Source organism: Myotis nattereri (genome assembly GCF_964212035.1).
Source record: "Myotis nattereri genome assembly, chromosome: 2".
Classification (NCBI taxonomy): domain Eukaryota; kingdom Metazoa; phylum Chordata; class Mammalia; order Chiroptera; family Vespertilionidae; genus Myotis; species Myotis nattereri.
The window spans coordinates 195,010,374-195,028,965 of record NC_138076.1 but is presented as its reverse complement, the minus strand read 5'-3'; the positions used below and the strand labels follow the sequence as shown (position 1 = coordinate 195,028,965).

At 49.2% G+C, this 18,592-nt stretch overlaps 1 protein-coding gene across 2 annotated transcripts in view; it reads left to right on the top strand.

The window, feature by feature from the left end:
• The window catches only part of CD9 (CD9 molecule), a 34,162-nt gene extending 16,633 nt beyond the window's left edge, over positions 1 to 17,529 (top strand). For both annotated transcript variants that reach the window (XM_081084244.1, XM_081084245.1), the window contains exons 3-9: positions 5,641 to 5,743; positions 12,127 to 12,224; positions 12,981 to 13,055; positions 14,827 to 14,925; positions 15,049 to 15,138; positions 15,809 to 15,892; positions 16,993 to 17,529. In XM_081084244.1, coding sequence (XP_080940370.1) covers positions 5,641 to 5,743; positions 12,127 to 12,224; positions 12,981 to 13,055; positions 14,827 to 14,925; positions 15,049 to 15,138; positions 15,809 to 15,892; positions 16,993 to 17,058 — 615 coding nt within the window. In that variant the 3' untranslated portion in view covers positions 17,059 to 17,529. The remainder of the gene's footprint in view (positions 1 to 5,640; positions 5,744 to 12,126; positions 12,225 to 12,980; positions 13,056 to 14,826; positions 14,926 to 15,048; positions 15,139 to 15,808; positions 15,893 to 16,992) is intronic.
• The last annotated feature ends 1,063 nt before the right edge of the window (positions 17,530 to 18,592 follow it).

Below are 18,592 nucleotides of genomic sequence, written 5' to 3'. Positions count from 1 at the left end.
TTTGTCCTTTTTAAAAAAACTGACCAGTCAGGTCATATTACAGAAAAAAGAAGGGACCTAGAGGAAAGGGTGGGGTTGTCACCAAGACCACCCAGTTCATTTGCCACCAGAGGAATTCTCACTGAAGTGGGATTTGTCCCACAGGCAGATATGTTTCTTTCCACCTGAGAGTTGGGATACAGGATCACCCTCCACAAACTCCACACACACACACACACACACACACACACACACACACACACACAGAAACATCCTCATCATTAGCCAATTGCTCTTTTCCTTCCTGTCACCTCCTCATCTTTCTCCACATTCTCTTTAAGTGTTTCCGTCAATAGGGCGGCCTCTTCAGAAACAGCTCCTCAGGTTCTAACTGGAACTCATTTTGCAGACTCGGGCGTGGGGCCCAGAACAGCCAGGTGCCCCTAAGCGGCATTACTCTGATTTGCTTTCAGCCTCCTTTGGAACTGGAGCTGGTTCCTTGGACTCCAGGTGTGCGTTTCAGTGTAAGATTTCTGGGCCTGTCCCTGTAGCGAGACTGGTGTGACTCACAGAGATCCTGGTCTTCGCGTGGGTGTTTCAGCACAGTGTTTACGGTGGCAAGAGAGGAGACGAGGAAGCTGCTCCCTGTGGGCCCGGGCTTGGGGAAGTGCTGAGTTTCATGGCTCCTGACATGGTCATAAGTCCCAGAGACGGGGTTACCTGTGTTGTGTGCTCGTAAAATGTCAGAGTGTGTAACTAGATTCTTTGGGGGGCGAGCGGGGGCCGTGAAACAGCAGTGCAGGGACTTTTTATAAACTCTCATTTTCAAAAGACTTTACGTGGACTTGCTCCTAAATCTCACTGTGACATTCACGATGTACCCTCGTGGGTTTTTCTCAGGGCAAGTAATTGTTCTTTGTAATTTCTGACTTTTCTTGTGAGATATTCGAAGGTGGGGTCTGGATGAAAACTCAGATGGGAAAGGAGGCTTGCCAAGGGGAGAGGGCCAGGGAGGAAATTCTGGTGAGTTTCAGAGATTCTCTTTCATTGAAGTAATCCTTCATTTGCGGAATAATTATTTACTAATGACCGTTTTGTCCTAAGTGTGAATGGGGCAGGGGAGCCATGGAGATGAGTAAGAAGTGGCCCTGCCCTCAAGGAGCTAAGCTCTGGTTAGAGACACAGACAAGCACACTCATGAGAGGAAGGGAGGGTGTGAGGGTGCTGCAGAGCCAACGTGGAGCTCAAGGGATTGAGGGCATCTTGGTGGGGAAACAGCAGGCCTAGGTGGCCAGGACCACATTCCAGGAGGTGGGACTTGCAGGAGCAGAGGCAGGAGCATACGAGACGTGTTTGGGAAACGTTGAGTGCTCCCATGCACGGAGCAGGTGAGGAGGAGGTGGAGGTGAGCGCTGTCATGCTTCTGGGAGATCAAACAATGTGAAGACAGAACAAAAAGCCTTAAAAGTTGGTGACCGACCTAAGCTGTCTGCAGCCTTTCGGAGTGAGATCGAAGGAAGAGAGGTTTTGTTTTCTGTTTGGTGTTTCAGGATAGATACACCTGCCCATGTGTGTTGGCAAAGGATGAGACAGTGGCAGAGACAGAGTGCAGAGGCAGGAAAGAGGTGGACTAATGGAACAGGTTCTTGAAGGAGATGGGACGCCTTGAGAGAGGCCCATCTTCTTTATATTAGATACACGCACGTGTAGTCCCAGGATCCCCTCCACAATGCACGGGACAGTTGTCCGTCTCCATCGCCTCTCATCTACTCTAGTCTAAGCCAGTTTCTGTCTTTCCTTGTTTTTCATGACCTTGACTGTGTTGAGAAGTTCTGGTCAAGTCTTTTGTAGAATGCCCTCAGTTGGGTGTGTGTCTTGTTTTTCTCATGGCCCATCCTCTGTGAAGAAAAAGAATTTTTTTTAAATATATTTCTTTATTGATTCCAGAGAGGAAGAGAGAAGGAGAGATAGAAACATCAATGATAAGAGAGAATCATTGAAGTGAGTGCTCCCCAGAATACTCTGCACCCCTTAGATAGTGCTGCCCCCACAACCATTTACGCCATTACTAGGTGGCGACAATTATACTCATTTCATGGCCTTGTGACCCAGCCAAATGAAGCAGTTTCTCCAGTAGCATTACAGAAAATGGGGCCGCTAATGGCTTACACAGCATCTCCTCAGGCCAATGAGCTCAGTGATCCAACCAAAAAAATCAGCAGGGCCCATTCCTCTGGTGAACCAAGTGCTCCCGGTCCTGCCCCTGACCTCCCTTCCCCGTCTCTTACGGTGAGGCTTTAGGTATGAGACTGCCACCTATTGCCGCTTCTTCCGTTTCTCCAGAACCAGCTGCTTCTTCCCCCATTCCGCAAAGTGTTCGGGATGGGGTCCAGACATGCAGGAGCTGTGTTCCTGTATCTGGCCTTGTCTTTCACTGGGTGAGAACTGAAGTCTTCCCCCTGCTCGTTTCAGTCCTCTGGGAAATGTCCTTATTGCCACCTGTGCGTGTAGACCGGAGAACTGACCGGCCTTCTACAGATTGACTTGGGATCCTTGAAATTATGAAATGGGAGAGGCTTAACCGGTGGAGGTTTTGGAGCGAGCCCCATCGTTATCAAGCATGCATTGCTCCCAAAGAGACCCAGCTCCTGCCCATGAGAAGCTTCTGTGCACAGTGCAGCCTTCCATCACCTTTTGTAGCTTCGTTCCTTTGGGTGGGATTGTTTTTACTCTTTTCATGGTGACTGACTTAAGAACTTTGCAGGCAGAGGAAGGGGTGGGGCGGTTGAGTAACGTTACCCACTGGAAGAATGAGATGACTTGAAGATAATTCTTTGATAAGCACAAGCCTAGAACAGAAAGGACCAGAAAGGACACTGCCTCTCAGCAACAGCAGCACCGAGATGAGGGCGAGAGGGAGGACTGAGGAGAAGGTCTGTGGCTAAGCGCTAACCAAAACCTGGAGCAGCCTCCGGCTGTGTGTGAAGCTCCAGCCTACAGGGTTCTCAGGTTGATGCTTGTGTGTCTGCAAGGCCAGCAGCCTGTCTCCCATTTTCCAAGGGTCTGATTGGGCCTCCGCGTGTTCGGGTGGGGGAGTGGGAAAAGCATCGCCTTCTTTCTTTTTTTTCTTTCTTTTTTTTTTTTAATATATTTTATTGATTTTTCACAGAGAGGAAGGGAGAGAGATAGATAGTTAGAAACATCGATCAGAGAGAAACATCGATCAGCTGCCTCCTGCACATCCCCTACTGGGGATGTGCCCGCAACCCAGGTACATGCCCTTGACCGGAATCGAACCTAGGACCCTTCAGTCCGCAGGCCGACGCTCTATCCACTGAGCCAAACCGGTTTCGGCGCCTTCTTTCTTTTTAACTCTCTGGGACCCAGGGGGAGCTAGGCCAGGGCCTGCCCACCATGAAGTCAAGTGCATGCTTATCCAGTACCCCGTATATGGGGAGTCCTAGCTGGGCCCCACCTAACGGCATGTCCCTGCTCTAATGGATCAGGACAACTCAGTCTGAACCAGAGTGTCCAGACTGGGAATGGGAGAGAGACTCACAGAGCCATGTCCATTGTCTTTGGCCTAAGCCAGGAGATCCTCGCTCACCTGCATGTCTTGTCTTAATAAGATGGAAGACCTGCCACATTTGCTTGAACCTAAAGCTTTCTGGTTGGTTTTAACTCTAAAAGTCCTGCTCTTTCAAGTCTGGCACCCATGAGTTTTTCTTCTCTGTACTGCCCGACCATGGACCATCGGTGGTGTGCCATTTTTACTGCTGTTTGGTGTTGCCTTCCCTAAGGTGGGGACTGGGAGGTTTGGGAAGATGCTGAGTGACTGTCCAAGGGGGTAGGAGTGTCGTTGTGGTGACCTAGATGCTGACAAAGTTGTTCTCACAATCACTTGTAATATATAGTCTCCTTTATTTGTAGACATACTTAAAAGGCAAGAAAGGGCCACCTTCCTGTTTTACAGGTGAGAGACTGAAGAGTAGAACTCTGAGCGGGAATTCCAGCCCGTCCCTGGGGAACACACCCAGGGCAGTGTACACCACTGGGGTCTCAGCAAGGTTTTCACTACTGCACTCGGAGGTCTTGGGTCACCCTTCCCACTGTTGCTGTCTCTCCTCTTCCACCGAACTGCCAAGTCATGGGGAAAAGGAGGGGAGCCAAAAAGGAAGGAAAGAGAGGCCTGTCCACACCCCTGGGCTGTCTCAGCTCTCCGGGGGCAGAGAACCAAGGTTCCTGAAGAGCAGGGCTCTGGCATAGGGCATCTCTGTTGAGAAGGGTGGGCCAGTGAAACCTGGTGCCTGGGCGTTGGCCCGGAGCCCACCCCCTCAGGCATCCAGCTGGCCACTACACTGCAGCCTGAGTCACTCCCCAGCAAGTCCTGGTACGAGCATGAGAGACGGAACTCAGCTGGCCCTGAGGGTGGGGAGAGGGCTTGGCAGGAGGCCACCTCCACAGGCATCTAGTTCAATAATGCCAGGCCAGGATTTGGCACCTTAGTTTGGTTCTTTATTGGGAAAGTCTGCCCATTACAGTCCAGTATCTCCACTTGCCCACCTATGAAATGGGATTTCCATAAGATTGGAAGATCACTTGGAGGTTTCTCATCTGATGTTTGTAAGGGTCACTGGTAAGAAAGCAAGTACCTAACCTGGAACTGGGCAGGTCAGCTTGTAAGTTTTCCCTGTGTGGAAAGAGAAAGGAGCAAATGTGGACGCCCTGGGGGGGACTCTGAGGTCTGATAGGAATCACAACTGCCCTCATTGGCACATGGGTGTGCCCTTTGGCCAGCTTATTTCTTGTTTTATTGTATGGTATATACACAGAGCAGAGCATAAAACATGAATGGCTTAAGGAATAACTATGAAGTGAATGTCCATGTCACCACCACCCAAGTCAAAAGCTGGAATATTGCCAGTGCCCCAGACCCTGCCCCCAAGTGCTCTTCCCTGATGAGAACTCCTCCCTCCTACTACAGGTCACCACCACTCGACTTTATTTTATTTATTTATTTTTTAATATAAATATATATTGATTTCAGAGAGGGAGAGGGAGATAGAAACATCAACAATGAGAGAGAATCATTGATCGGCTGCCTCTTGCACACCCCCATCCTGGGATCAAGCCCACAACCCGGGCATGTGCCCTTGACTGGAATCGAACCCGGGGCCTTTCAGTCCACAGGCTGATGCTCTATCCACTGAGCCAAACCACCCAGGGCACCACTCGACTTTATAATAATCACTTCACTTTCTTCCCTTTGTCATCTACATACCCCTAAACAGTAGAGTAATATTTAACTATATGGAATATATTGAATGTATTCTTGGGGTTCTTCATTTGTTTAACATGGTGAGATGCACTATAGGATTGCATATTGCTATCGTTGTTCATTTTCTCGGCTGTATAGTATTCCCTTGTTCATAAAGTAACCATTTTGCTGTACTGCTAGTAGGTAATTATTTACAAGTATTCCCAGCTCACTGATATTTTTAGCAAATGGATTGATCCCCTACTCCCAATCCTACACGGGCTGCTGCTACTACAGGTACATGGGTGAGGGGCAGAAACCAAGTGTGGTCTCACCTTCAGCACTCAGAGACCGTGCTCTCCCTGGCAGCCAGAATTAATGCCAACACCGTGTATTTCTTGCAGCTTGCTGGGATTGCAGTCCTTGCCATTGGACTATGGCTCCGATTCGACTCTCAGACGAAGAGCATCTTCGAGCAAGAAAATAGTCATTCCAGCTTCTACACAGGTGAGCATGCGGAGATGCCTTGTTGATCCCGGGACTTGGCCTTGGGAAAGACGTTTGCTCTGGCCACGTTGGTCAGTCATGTTCCTTTCAAGCTTTGCTTTTGTGTAGTTATGCCCATGAATTTGCATTTGACTGATGTGGTTTCTTTTTTCATGCTGACTCAGTCTGGAGTTTCGACTATTCTCTGATGTGAAGTTGGCTCCACCAAAGTTGCTGCCACTCTTGGGGATTTAAAAACCTCTGTCCTGCCCTTGCCAGTGTGGCTAACTGGTTAGAGCATCGACCTGAGCACTGTAGGATTGTGGTTTTGATTTTCAGGTCAGGGCATGTGTGGGAGGCAAACAATCAATGTGTCTCTCTCACATTGATGTTTCTCTCCCCGACTCCCTTCCACTCTCTCTGAAAATCAATGGAAAAAATGTCCTCAAGTGAGGATTAACACACACAAAAAAAGAAAGAACCTCTGTCCTGGATCCTGATCCCCTCTTCGTTTCATGTCTTCTCTGGCTTAATCATCTCCTCAATTCAAAAAGCTTTGTCCTGCGGCATCCACAGTGCCAGGCAAAGGAGAGGTGACTCCTCCCCAATTGTTCAGATAGGGGCTCTGAGACCCCAAAGACCTGCCTCCTGGATAATAACAGTCAAAATTAGTAAGAGAGACTAGCAGAGACGCTAGCCCTCTGGACCCCTGGTGCTGGAGTAAAGGCCAAGCACTCCTGCTTTAGGGAAAAGGTTTCCAACTTAAGCAAGAATTGATTTAACATGCCCTGGCTGGTTTGGCTCAGTGGACGGTGCGTCAGCCTGCGGACTGAAGGGTCCCAGGTTCAATTCCAGGCAGGGGCACATGCCCCGGTTGTGGGCTCGATCCCCAGTGGGGGACGTATGGGAGGCAGCAATCAATGATTCTCTCTCATCGTTGATGTTTCTGTTTCTCTCTCCCTCTCCCTTCCTCTCTGAAATCAATAAAAATATATTAAAAAAAAAAAAAAAAGAATTGACTTAACGGGTTTCTTTGTACCCACAGGCTCCGTGGCATTTTTCCTAGCATCATTCTGTCGCTTTTCACAGCCGTATCGCCGCGTAAACGCCTCTCTAAAATGAGTGGGAGCATGGAGGGAGCCTGTCAGACACAATTGCCCAGTTTCTGGGACGACACAGGCTCTGCTACTCTACTTTCTGCCCAGTTTCAGAATAGGAAACATTTCATTTGCGAGAAACAAAAGCAGCCCCCACTTCCCCTATTTTTAGGATGGTGTTGTCACATCATCAGGCTCAAAGTATAAGTTTGGTCACTTGCTTCCCACCCACAAAAGAAGTTATTTAAGAAAAAAAAAAAAAAAAAGGATGAAGAAAACAGTCTGAAGAAACTTATCGCCCAGGCCTTCAGGAAGAGCGTGGTTGGCTGCCAGCCTGCAGACCTCCTTCCCGCCTCCCAGAGGCCAGCCACATGGTTCCAGGGCCCCGGGCTCTGGGGATGGTTTCCAGGCTCTTATTCTTTCTTGTTGTTGTCGTTAGTTGGGTTTTTTAGGGTGTGCCTCCCTACTGTGAGAAAAAAGTGAGGGGGAGAAAAGCAAAATGCATGTGTGCGTTTTTAAACTGCGCAGTTTTCAGGGAGCAGGTCTCCATAGTGCCCCGACTTGTTTTAGCAACAGCTTGCTTTCTGTGAGTTTGTGGCAGCCCTGGAATGCCGCCTACAGAACTAGAGGGGCGGGGGCGGGGTGCTGGGGGGGGCGGGGACCAGGAGCACTCCATTTCCTGTCATGTCATGTCATGTCACACCAGGCTGCTGGGAACCCTCTGCAGGGAGAGGGGAGAGCAGATTTGCTGGAGGAATGGGGAGGCGGGAGCAGCCATTCCAGCAGGTCCTCCTGAGGAGAGCCCCCAGGCGCCTCCCATAGCTCTCTGCAGGGGCCTAGCTCCCACGCTCTCCCACTAACCCTTCTCTGCGTGCCCTTCACTGTCTCACGTGTGGTTATGTAGTGAATCACGGGAACTCTTTACCGTACATGGAGTGATCCCCATCTCACTGATGAAGAAACCGAGGCCCCGGGAGTTAATAACCTGTCCGAGCGCCATACCCTCAAAAGGCAGGGCTAGGATTTGAACCCCGTCCTGTGAAAGTTGCTTCTTGTATGACCTGTACTGGATTGTGGGGAGGACTCCCCTATGTAGGAATGGAAAATATCTATGCTGACCGGATGTTACCCAGGGGTGGGGGCAGAATGGGGGCTCTTTGGGCCTTTGATTTCGCCCGAATTGTAGTTGGAGGGGGGAAACCGCAGTATCGGTGGCCCCAGCCAGCAGATGACAGGTGGGAAAGTCGTGTAGAGTGTCAGGAGAGTGATGAGCACACTGTCTGAGGGAGCCAGGACCTGCTTCTGGGAACCTCACAGGTCATTGAAGGCCCTCCCCACCTCCCACCCCCCCCATGGCCACTGGTCCTACCTTCAGTGACTAGGATAGGGATTGGAAGGCACAATCCCAAAGAGACACAATGCATGTGGGGGTTATTTTTGCATTAACACAGCCTTAAGCTCTAACAGAGGAAATGGACCCTTTGCAGCTGGACCCCCTGCCTGGGAAAGAGCTCAGCTTGCAGAAGCTCAGGGAGCAAAGGGTGATGCAAGTGACACCAGAGCATCAGTCAGCTGGGATGGCCACTTGGGTCTAACCTGGCCGTGCCCTTCCCTGAATGCTTTCTGAAATTCAATCATTATGGTCCATGGGCAAAGAGCTAAGGAGGCTTCATACACTGTGTCCCCTTCCACTTGGACTGTGACACCAGCCTTGGTATTGACCCATTGCCCTCTTCCAGCAGCGTGCCAGCTCTACCCCAGCTGCTATTCCCAGCATCAGGAGGTGACCATCCCTTGCCCAGGGGCACTGACCATCTGCAGGGCAATCCACAGGCCAGCCTGACCATATAGCTGGCCCATCAGGAAACCTGAAGGACCACAGCTTTGAAAGTAGAGAAAGAATGGATAGCCAGGCAGAGAAGCAAGTGAAAAAGAAATGTTCCAACATTCAAAACAGGCTGTAGTGAAGCAGAACAGCTGACAGACGGCCTTATAAGGGCCTTGTCTGCTGTTCAGGCCCTGGGAGAGTCAGCCCGTCAGCAGTATTCGTGATCCCAGGCTGCAAACATGCTGGGGAACTTCATTTTCTTGGTCTCGGGCCAGCAGCCCTTCTTAACTCCTTGGTGTCCTCCCAGAGCATAGCCACTGAATGAGGGCATGGTGGTGGGGGGGGGGGGGGCGGTTGGTGAACCAGAGACCATGGGCATCCACACTCTCAAGGAACGTTCCCCTTTTGTGACAGGGTACCTGACGCATCGCCTGCGTCAGCTGACTTCCCTGTTCCCAGCTTATGACTTGGGGCAGCTTGTTTTGTTGCTCTGTGTCTTCCTGTCCTAAAACTGGCAGAGTGTACACACCCACACCTCTGGGAGGCAGAGAACTCTGTGCTTGGCAAAGGGGGTTCGCAGTGGTGCTCATTAATGAAAACAGTGGGATGGAGAGGGACGGAGAGAGCTGTTGGGGTTCCTGGGAACCCTGATTATGTTAATTGGAGATAATCAACTGTTCTAAGCAAGTGGAGGCCAGGAGCTCTGCTGGGTTTTGTTCTCCACACAAACAGGTATGGTGAGTGCTTTTTGCAAGATGGCGTTGAGGTGGTGACAGGAGGCTGGTGTGTCCTCTGTCCAGCCAGCGCCGAGCCCTGATAAACAGGTGAAAGGACACCCTAGCATCTGCCACTGCTACACCAAGGGCTTTTTTAAACACTAGCAGCTATAATGTCAGCCTGAAAAAAAAAAGCAGAATAAACAACCCTTGAGCAAACTACACAGTAATCCTAGAGAAGGCTCTGTGACAAATAACTTTTTCCATGAGTCAGATGGAAAGCCCACATTCACTTGTTTTATAAAGGAGAACGCTTTGTTATCTGGATGGCCAGCCCTTGCTAACGAGCTGGGGTGAAAGCTAAGAGGAGCTTAGCAAGGAGGATCCCTGCAGGGATGGCCCTTTTAACAGCAGCCCACTCCCCTGACTTGCAAGGGGGGCGCTTGCAGATGAGCCATCTTACAGCTGCTGCTAAAAATCCCCATAAACAGCTGCCAGGGAACTGGAGAGGGTGAAGCCAAGACACCCCAGATCTGCAGCTGCTTGAGCAAGATTTAAAGCCAACAGCAGCCTTTGTCCTAAAGTCTTCGTCCGCTAAGCCCAAGAATGAATATTTCTTATTAACGGAGGCCCATTAGGAGACTATTCTTTCTTTCTTTCTCTCTAGCTAGCTATCTATCTATCTGCACTGGAAATGCTTTTCCCTATCACAGATCCCTAATGCTACTCACCCAACTCCATGACTTCTGCCAGGGTCTCCAGGCCTACTAACTGGGATCTGGACTTAGAGAAAACATGCCTGTTTGTTCATTCCCACTCAACGGATTTCGTGTGTTTGTAAATCCTTTAGATCTCTTAATAACCCCTATTTACTCAGTCCCTGCTATGGAGCTCAGAGGAGTGACTCATCCTCATTGTCTTCCCGATAAGAGGGGGAGAAGCTGAGGCCGTGTCACTGCCTCTACGGATGGACGGACGCACGCACGGGTGTCCTCATGTCAGAGCCCTCCTCCGCAGCTCCTGGGGCTTGGGCCCCGCAGTATGGAACTGCCCGGGAGGATGGGACTTGACTCAAGGACAAGCTGCATTTGTCCCCTTGCCCAGTCTGAGCCAGGCATGCACAGGAACAATACCCATATTCATACAGCATAGAAGTTTGCCAGTAAACCCACGTGACTTGACATCACGACAGATGTGGGGCAAAGGGGGCAAAGACACAAACGCTCCCTTGTGTGCATTCTGCTCGGTGCTGCCCGTGAGCTTCAGCTGCAGGCAGACTGCACGGTTTGTGGCCTGCAAAGCCTCAGCCCCGTACTAGGGGTCCAGATGTGGACCAGTGAAGTCACAGACACCTGCCCAGGGTTATCACTTCAGTGTCCTGTTGTGTATTGTGTGGAAGTATCATAGATTCTCTCCCTTTCAGCCCCTATTTCAAGAAAGTTGACCTGGTCCCAGTTAGCAGGGAGGGATCAGCAAGTATATAAAAATTCATCATTATGATTCATAATTGTCACCCATCCTTTGTATTCTTAAGATTCACAGTAGCTTGAATTTGTTGTGCACATCTTGATGACATGTCACTTAATCTTCATAACCACCTCGTGGTGGACATTACCATCCCCGCTTTGCAGATAGAGAAGTGATGCTCAGAGAGATTAGGTGGCATTCCCAGGGTCACAGAGCTGGATTTCAAACCCAGTCTTCCGGGGTAGAAATGCCCCATGGGGCCTGCGTGAGGGGGGTAGGGTAGTCCCTGAAGAACCGCTGTGACTTCTCCAGAATATAACTGCAACCTGGGCCCCTCTGGGCATTCCCGGGGGGTGACTAGGGCTAGTATGCTCCACCGGGTCCCCATCCCAGGACTATGCCTTTTGTTGGGCATAGTCAGAAATTGTAAAAGGCACTGCCCTTCTCATCACCCCCTCTCCATTGGTCACTAAAATTGAAGGCTTAGAACGTGTCACTCACACCCCCCTTTAACAAGAGGATAGAGCCTTTTCACCCTTGACATAGAGTGACCGAATTGCAACCGCAAGGTCTCTGTAGTGTGCTCTAAGGGCAGGATCTTTTTTAAATTTTCTAGCAGCCAACCTCTCATGTTACTGATAAGGAAGTTGAGACCAAGAAAGGGAACATGTCTTACCCATGATTACACAGAACTTAGTAGCAGAGTTAGGACCCAGTCAAGGGTCTCCTGACACCAGGCCTATCTTCTCTGCACTAGAGCAAGCTGCTCTACCTTTGCCAACATGTGCCCTTGGGTGTCACTAACTGCGTGCCTCGCTGCCACCCATGGCAGGGCAGGCTGCCCCAGTGTGCACAGCCCCTTGCTGCTGGAAGCTTGCCCTGACAGCTTCTTCTGCCAGGTAGAGGCTGGCAGGGGGCTCATCAGAGTCCCAGGAATTTACCCTGAGTTTGGGGGGTCTGTTTTCATTAGCGTAAGTGGATTCACCTACCTGGAAACAGGTGACAGACTAGGCCAGTTTGTGTCCTTCGTAGAATCTGGGGCTCCCAGGGATATTCTTTGTCCCAGTTAAGGGGAATAGGCATCCTCCAGGAAGACTAAGGGTAAGATAGGAGTGAGGACTTGATGCCATGGGATCCTAGAAGAGAGACTGGTGGGAAGGAGGCTTGGGAGCAAAGGTGGAGGGAGACAGAGAGATGGAGGGAGCACAGTCATATCAAGGGAAAACGGAATTGCAGGAAACAGCTGGGCCTCCACGCTAATACCTCCATGTCCTGTCCTCTATCCTCTCTCCTCAGGAGTTTATATTCTGATTGGAGCCGGCGCCCTCATGATGCTGGTGGGTTTCCTGGGCTGCTGTGGGGCTGTGCAAGAGTCCCAGTGCATGCTGGGATTGGTGAGTATCCTTTCTGTGTTCCCCACACCCACCCCACCCCCTGCCCCCGAGATCCCATAGAACAGATGGGGTGGGGTGGGGTGGGGCGGGGCGGGGCGGGGCAGGGTGGTGCTGGGGAAGGGGGGTAGAGGGGGTGAGAGAGGGGAGGGTGAATAGGATACCCCAAGGGCATGAGCTGTCCTTGGCACCCCCAGGGTCCCTCCACTCAGGGCCCTACCCCAGCCTCCTGGCCAGGCAGCTGTCTTGTCCTCTCCCCTGTGGTGATGCCTCCCTCTCTTCCTCTCTGGGGTCTCTATCTTATCACTTTCCCTCAGGTGACTAAATGCCAGGACTTTGTTTTTCCTTTTTTCGAGGGCCACGTTTGCTTTCTTTCCCTGAATCCACAGGTACCTGTGCCTTCTCTTTTTTCAAAAACTTGTTTCAGTTTTCCTCAAACTCCAGAGGGTTCTCACTTTATTTCCTCAAATCTCTGTGGTTTTGTGAGTGAGCAGTGGTATTTTATTATTGACTGGCTCCTAATTAACTCCTTAGAAATACCAATGCTGGGGGCCCCTGTACCCAGGCCTTCCCTGCTGCGGCTTTCGCTCCTCGCCGGGCTTAGCTCTCTCAGCTCCCCCACTTCTGGGAACGGCTCCATTTGTGTCCCCAGGTGCCCGGTCCCAGGGAATTGCTATTCCTCCTTGTTTGCCAGGATACCCTTTACTTTTCTGGTTGGCTAAGATTGTTCCTCACCCCACCCCCCTTTTTACCTTCTAGTTCTTTATGTTCCTCTTGGTGATATTTGCCCTTGAAATAGCTGCGGCCGTCTGGGGATATTCGCACAAAGATGAGGTAGGTGCTTTCTGTAAGATCTCGGGGCCTCCGGTGATTTGGGTTTGGGAGTTTGCAGATGAGGGGTGATGCGGGCGGGTGTCCTGGCTGCCCAGCTTGGTCAGCGTTCATCACGCCTCTTATTCCACCACGTTCCCACATGCCCTCAGAACGTGAGCTTCCCCAGGGCAGGGAATGTGAGTGTTATACTACCCTGGGTGGTACTGTGCCAACCACTGCTTCCAGTTCCCCAAACGGTGTTGGCACAGAGTAGATGTTCAGGAAATAGTCATTGGGCTAGCGTATCTGCGCATGTGTCTCACACCTCGGCAGCCTTTCCCCCGTTCTTCTGGAAAAGACAGCTTAGGGCAGCGGTTCTCAACCTGTGGGTCGCGACCCCTTTGGCGGTCAAAAGACCCTTTCACAGGGGTTGCCTAAGACCATCCTGCATATCAGATATTTACATTACCATTCATAACAGTAGCAACATTACAGTTATGAAGTAGCAACGAAAATAATTTTATGGTTGGGTCACAACATGAGGAATTGTATTTAAAGGGCCAGAAGGTTGAGAACCACTGGCCTAGGGAACCACGCCTTCTGGGATGGACGCCCTTGCTCCTTTACCCAGTCTATAAATATGAGCCAAGTGATGCACAAACTGTTGCTCTCATCTTAAGGACCTTTGCCACCTAGTGTGGCAGACAGACATGCATTTGGTAAGTGTCACAGAAGTCAGTAATATCCAGAAGCCCCGTGGGGTAGGAAAGGGGACTCTCTGGCTTCCTGGAGAAGAGAGCATTGGCCTAAACCTTGAGTGAGAGAGATTTCAGGAGGAACGTTGGTGGGAGATAGGGTACTTTCCCGCAAAGAAAGGGCCTGAAAACAGCTGAGCTTGGGCTCCATGGGGAGACCAATGCATTATGGGCCAGGATGGCCACGTCAGAACAATTTTTTAGGAAGGACTGTGTTGTCATGTTGAGCAGGAGGGAAGAAAGCAGAGAGACACTAGATGCGGGAACCCTGTTTTAAAAAAAAAAAAATGATTTCATTATTCAGATGATAGAAGCCACAGTCATGGAAATAGGAAGGGATAACGATGAAAAATACTGAAGGAGGAAGGCTGGACGTTGGTCAGCTTATTGATATTGTGGGTGTTGGGGGACCAAGAGACAGGCATCCATTAAGTTGGAACAAACCCAATTACGGGAGGATGGTAACATCTCCTTTCTTTCATAATAGGTAATACTTATTCCCCAAATTTACTTTGTACCAGACACTGTGCTAAGAGCTTAACATGTAATGTCACATTGAAATTTTCACAGTAATCTCTCGGGTAGGGATTAATATACTTTCCATCCCAAAGATGCAGAAAGTGAGGTTCTGAGGGGCTTGGTTAATTTGCCAAAAGTCACACAGCCTCTGAGTGAAGAAAACAGGAAGACGGAAGCCCGAGGAGCTAGCCAGATCAGGAGTTCTGTTTTGTTTTTAATTTAAGTTGAGGAGATAACATTTTGTTCATAGATAGAAGGGAAGGAGCCACGTGGGACCGAAGGGACCAACCATAGGTGCAGGAGAAGGGGGAATGACGGGGGCAGAGTTCCTAGAGGATGTGGGAGGAGAGCGAGGGGTCCCAGAGATGGCTGAGGGGAAGTGGGGGCGTGGGGACGGGGGCAGTCTGCTCGGTAACATTTCCCGAGCACGGGAATTTGTTGGCTGAGTGTGAAGAAGACGGAACAGGTGACATTTGTTCATTTGTTCTGCTGCTCTCTCATCTGTTGGTCCATCACAGGTGATTAAGGAACTCCAGGAATTTTACACGGACACCTACCTCAAGCTGAAAAACAAGGACGAGCCCCAGCGGGAAACGCTGAAAGCCATCCACTATGCGGTATGTCGCCTTTGCATCCTCAGAGCATGTGCACACGGCACTTGCTGCCCAGACCAGTGCGTCTCTATTTCAGTCACTTTTGTGTTTGTTTCTCTCACCCCGTCCCTGCTCTTCTCTCTGCAGTTGGATTGCTGTGGTATAGTAGGGGGAGTGGAACAATTCATCTCGGACATCTGCCCCAAAAAGGATATACTCACAAGCATCACAGTGAAGGTAAACCTGAAGCGCAAGTGCCCCTGCCCACTTGCTCTGGGCAAATCCCATAAGGGTAGAAGTGAAGTTTGCCCTCTCGTTCTGGGAGGACAGGCATCTAAGTGCTTCACAAATAGGTCTTCCACCTGCAACATCCCAGGGTGGCCACCTCATTTCTCCACTGCCTTGGCGCCTTCTGTGTCCCCAAAGGCAGCAAAACAAAGACCAGACCAGGGAAATAGCAAAGCGCTTCTAGCTGCCTGCAATGATTTGGCAGCTGGAACTGCCCAGTGCTGCCCCATGTTCTGCCTCCCCCAGCACTCAAGGCATCAGGGACAGGTGTGCTCTGAGTCAAGGACATTGGCTTTGTAGACTTGTAAATGGCTCAAGATTGTAAACTAGAGCTAATGTCCAAACTGCAGAATGATAAGATGTAACCCAGATAAGAAATAGACCCAAAGCAGGGGCTTACCCCTCTTTCTTCTATGATTTCTTATCCAAATATGTGGGACCCACCTCCTCTTCCTCTCTTGGTTCTCCTTTCTATGCACCAAGCAAGACACCTGAATCCTCCTGTCCCCTTCCCTTTCCCTGGAACCACCAATGCTCTGGGTGTGAAACGGGTATTGTGGGAGGAAGGAGGTATGAGCAGGGATCGTGTGTGACCAGGGTCTTGGTTTGCCCCTCTAAGCCCTGCCCTGAGGCCATCAAAGAGGTCTTCCACAACAAGTTCCACATCATTGGCGCCGTGGGCATCGGGATCGCCGTGGTGATGGTGAGTGTCCTGGACAGCGGCGTGGGGGGTAGGAGGGGGTCCTCTTAGTAGTTAACATTGATTAAGGGTATGCTCTGGCCAGGCACTATCTTAAGTGCTACACATTTATCAGCTGATTGAATCCTCACCATACCTATGAGGTGGAACTCTTAGCATTCCCATTTTAGAGACTAGGGAACGGAGAGACAGAGAGGTTGAGTAAGTTGATCAAAGTCTCTGAGCTCATGAGTGAAGCTTCTGGGATTTGAACTCAGTGTTCAAATCCATTCTCTTAACCATTAAGGTTCAGGGGTAAGTGTAAGGTGAAGCCACTGCTGCTGGTCCACAGACCATGCAAGGGTCTGGATCACCCCAGACCTGTTAGTTATCCTGGAATGATCTTCGAAACATGTTTTCATCATGCACCTGCTCTTCTTTTTCCCCAAAAAAAATAGTTCAATGAAAGCTACATGGATGTGAATTGTTTCATCTCCCTCTATAGTCTGAAAGGCATCCAGAGTGGACAGCCCAAAGCGTCATATAATCTACTCTCTAGTAATCAGCTCCCAGGAACCATCAAGGGTTGACGAGGTTCCCTAGGGTTTCCCCTTCTTCCCCCAGGAGGGGGTTATGAGAACTCTTCAAGGGGCACAGCCCTCGTCTGCCCCTCACAAGACTACCCCAGAAGAGAGAATTGCTTCCTAAGTGGTTATTTGTACCACTCATCTGCATCTAGAAGACCTTGGCACAGCTTTCAGTAAAAGAGATACCCATACTTTTTAAAGTAGAATATAAAACTCACAAAAACATAAAGGTGGAAGTGAAAGTTCCAGCCTGTGTGGACTATGGAAACATCTGAATTTGAGCATTTAATTTAGCTCTGAGTGTATTTGTCTCACCCTGAAAGTTCTCCAGGGAAGTTACTTGCATTAGCAAGTGGCTGCAGACTCTCAGAATCCCACCTGTCAGTGATCCCTCCCATTATCTAGCCTACACGCCCCTGCTTTGATATTTAATTCATTTGGCCTCTGATTCTCATAGTCCTTTGTCTTGGCCTGAATGACTCATGTCTTTCCCTCAGCAAAGCCACTTTGTTCCTCCTATTCCTCCCTGTCTTCCAGATCTTTGGCATGATCTTCAGTATGATCCTGTGCTGTGCTATCCGCAGAAGCCGAGAGATGGTCTAGAGTCAGCGTGCACTCCTGAGCAGGAAAGTTTACCCCTGAAGATCGTTGGTTATTTTCCTGGGGTTTTATTTTTGTTGTTATAGTTTTGTTGTTGTTGTTTCTTTTTTTTTTTTTTCTTTTTTTTTTTCTTTTTTGCCACTAACTTTTAGTATTCATTCTGCATTTATAAACAAGGAAAAAAGTTGTTCTATGTTTATCTTTTTTAATGCTTTATTCATATGGATAGTTGAGAGATTGAGGGACTTATTCTGCTTTGGTTTATAATTTTTGGTTTGTTTTTGCTTATTATGTTAGGCAGAAATCCTGCAATGAAAGGTACTATATTTGCTAGACTCTAGACAAAAGATATTGTACATAAAGAGATTTTTTTTTCTTTAAATAGATTTTAAAAAATGTCTATCAAATTTAATCAGATTGTAACTTATGTTGAAGACAATTTGATACATAATAAAAGATTATGACAATATCCTGGATTGGTTTTGGGGTTTCATGGCTTCCTTTATCTTTTTTTAGAGCTATGTATTTCTCAGATGTCTTTCAACTTCTATCTGCTTTAACTGCATTTACATGAAAAGTAGGTTGGAAGGTTGGTCTTCCTACTTTACTAATGAAAAAAAAATCAAAGTGTGAAGAGATGAAGGGATTCTGACCCAAGGTCACACAACTGCTAACAGGTCAACACTAGAACCCCTCTCTTGCAGTGTGTTGTGTCTTGGGGGTACCGCAGTAAATGTGAGATCCCTGGTGGCAGGGACTTTGTTTTATTCACTGCTGTGCCCCCAGCACTTAGAACCTAGTGTCTGGTACGTAGTAGCTGCTCAGTATTTATTATCCGTTAACATTTGTTGGTTGATAAATGAGTACGTACCCATTAGGGTTTGATCCAAGAAGCAGGATATTAAATATTATGGAGAGAGAAAGAGACTTTGGAGCTGGCTAAGCAGTCTCTGTAAGACATCTTTGCATCTGATGCTGGAGCCTGAAGCCCACGGGGCAGACAGGAAGGACGTGAATTGGGGATGGGAAGGCAAGAACAAGCTAGAACTCGCAAGCATAAGCCCACAGAGACAGACAAATCTGTATGGGCTCTTGTTCCTCTGATGTTGGTGGTATGGGTCCTACAGAGACATTGGCCAGGAGTTGGACAAGCTGAAGTGAGCCAGCAAAAAAGCAACAATTTGAGCTACAAAATGGCTGCTGCTTTATTTCCCTCCTCCAGACCTCCCACAAGGATCTTCTGGGTCTCCTCCTGCTCCACTCTAACCAGAACCATTCAGGAGGGGCATGCTGGGAAGTGTAGTTCAGCTTAACTAGGTTGAACATTCACTGAGCCACCAGTGTGGGAGACGTGGCTCTACTCAGAATGTCTGCAATCCAGCGGGCAATTCAAAGTTAGGCAGGCAATTACTACAGAGGGAGATAAACACTGTGAGAGGATAAGTACAGAGGCATACGAAACCTGTTTTTATTCTCCACCCCTTGATTCAGTTTGGGTTCTTTCTTAGTGTTTAAAAAAAAAAAAAAACCAGCACAC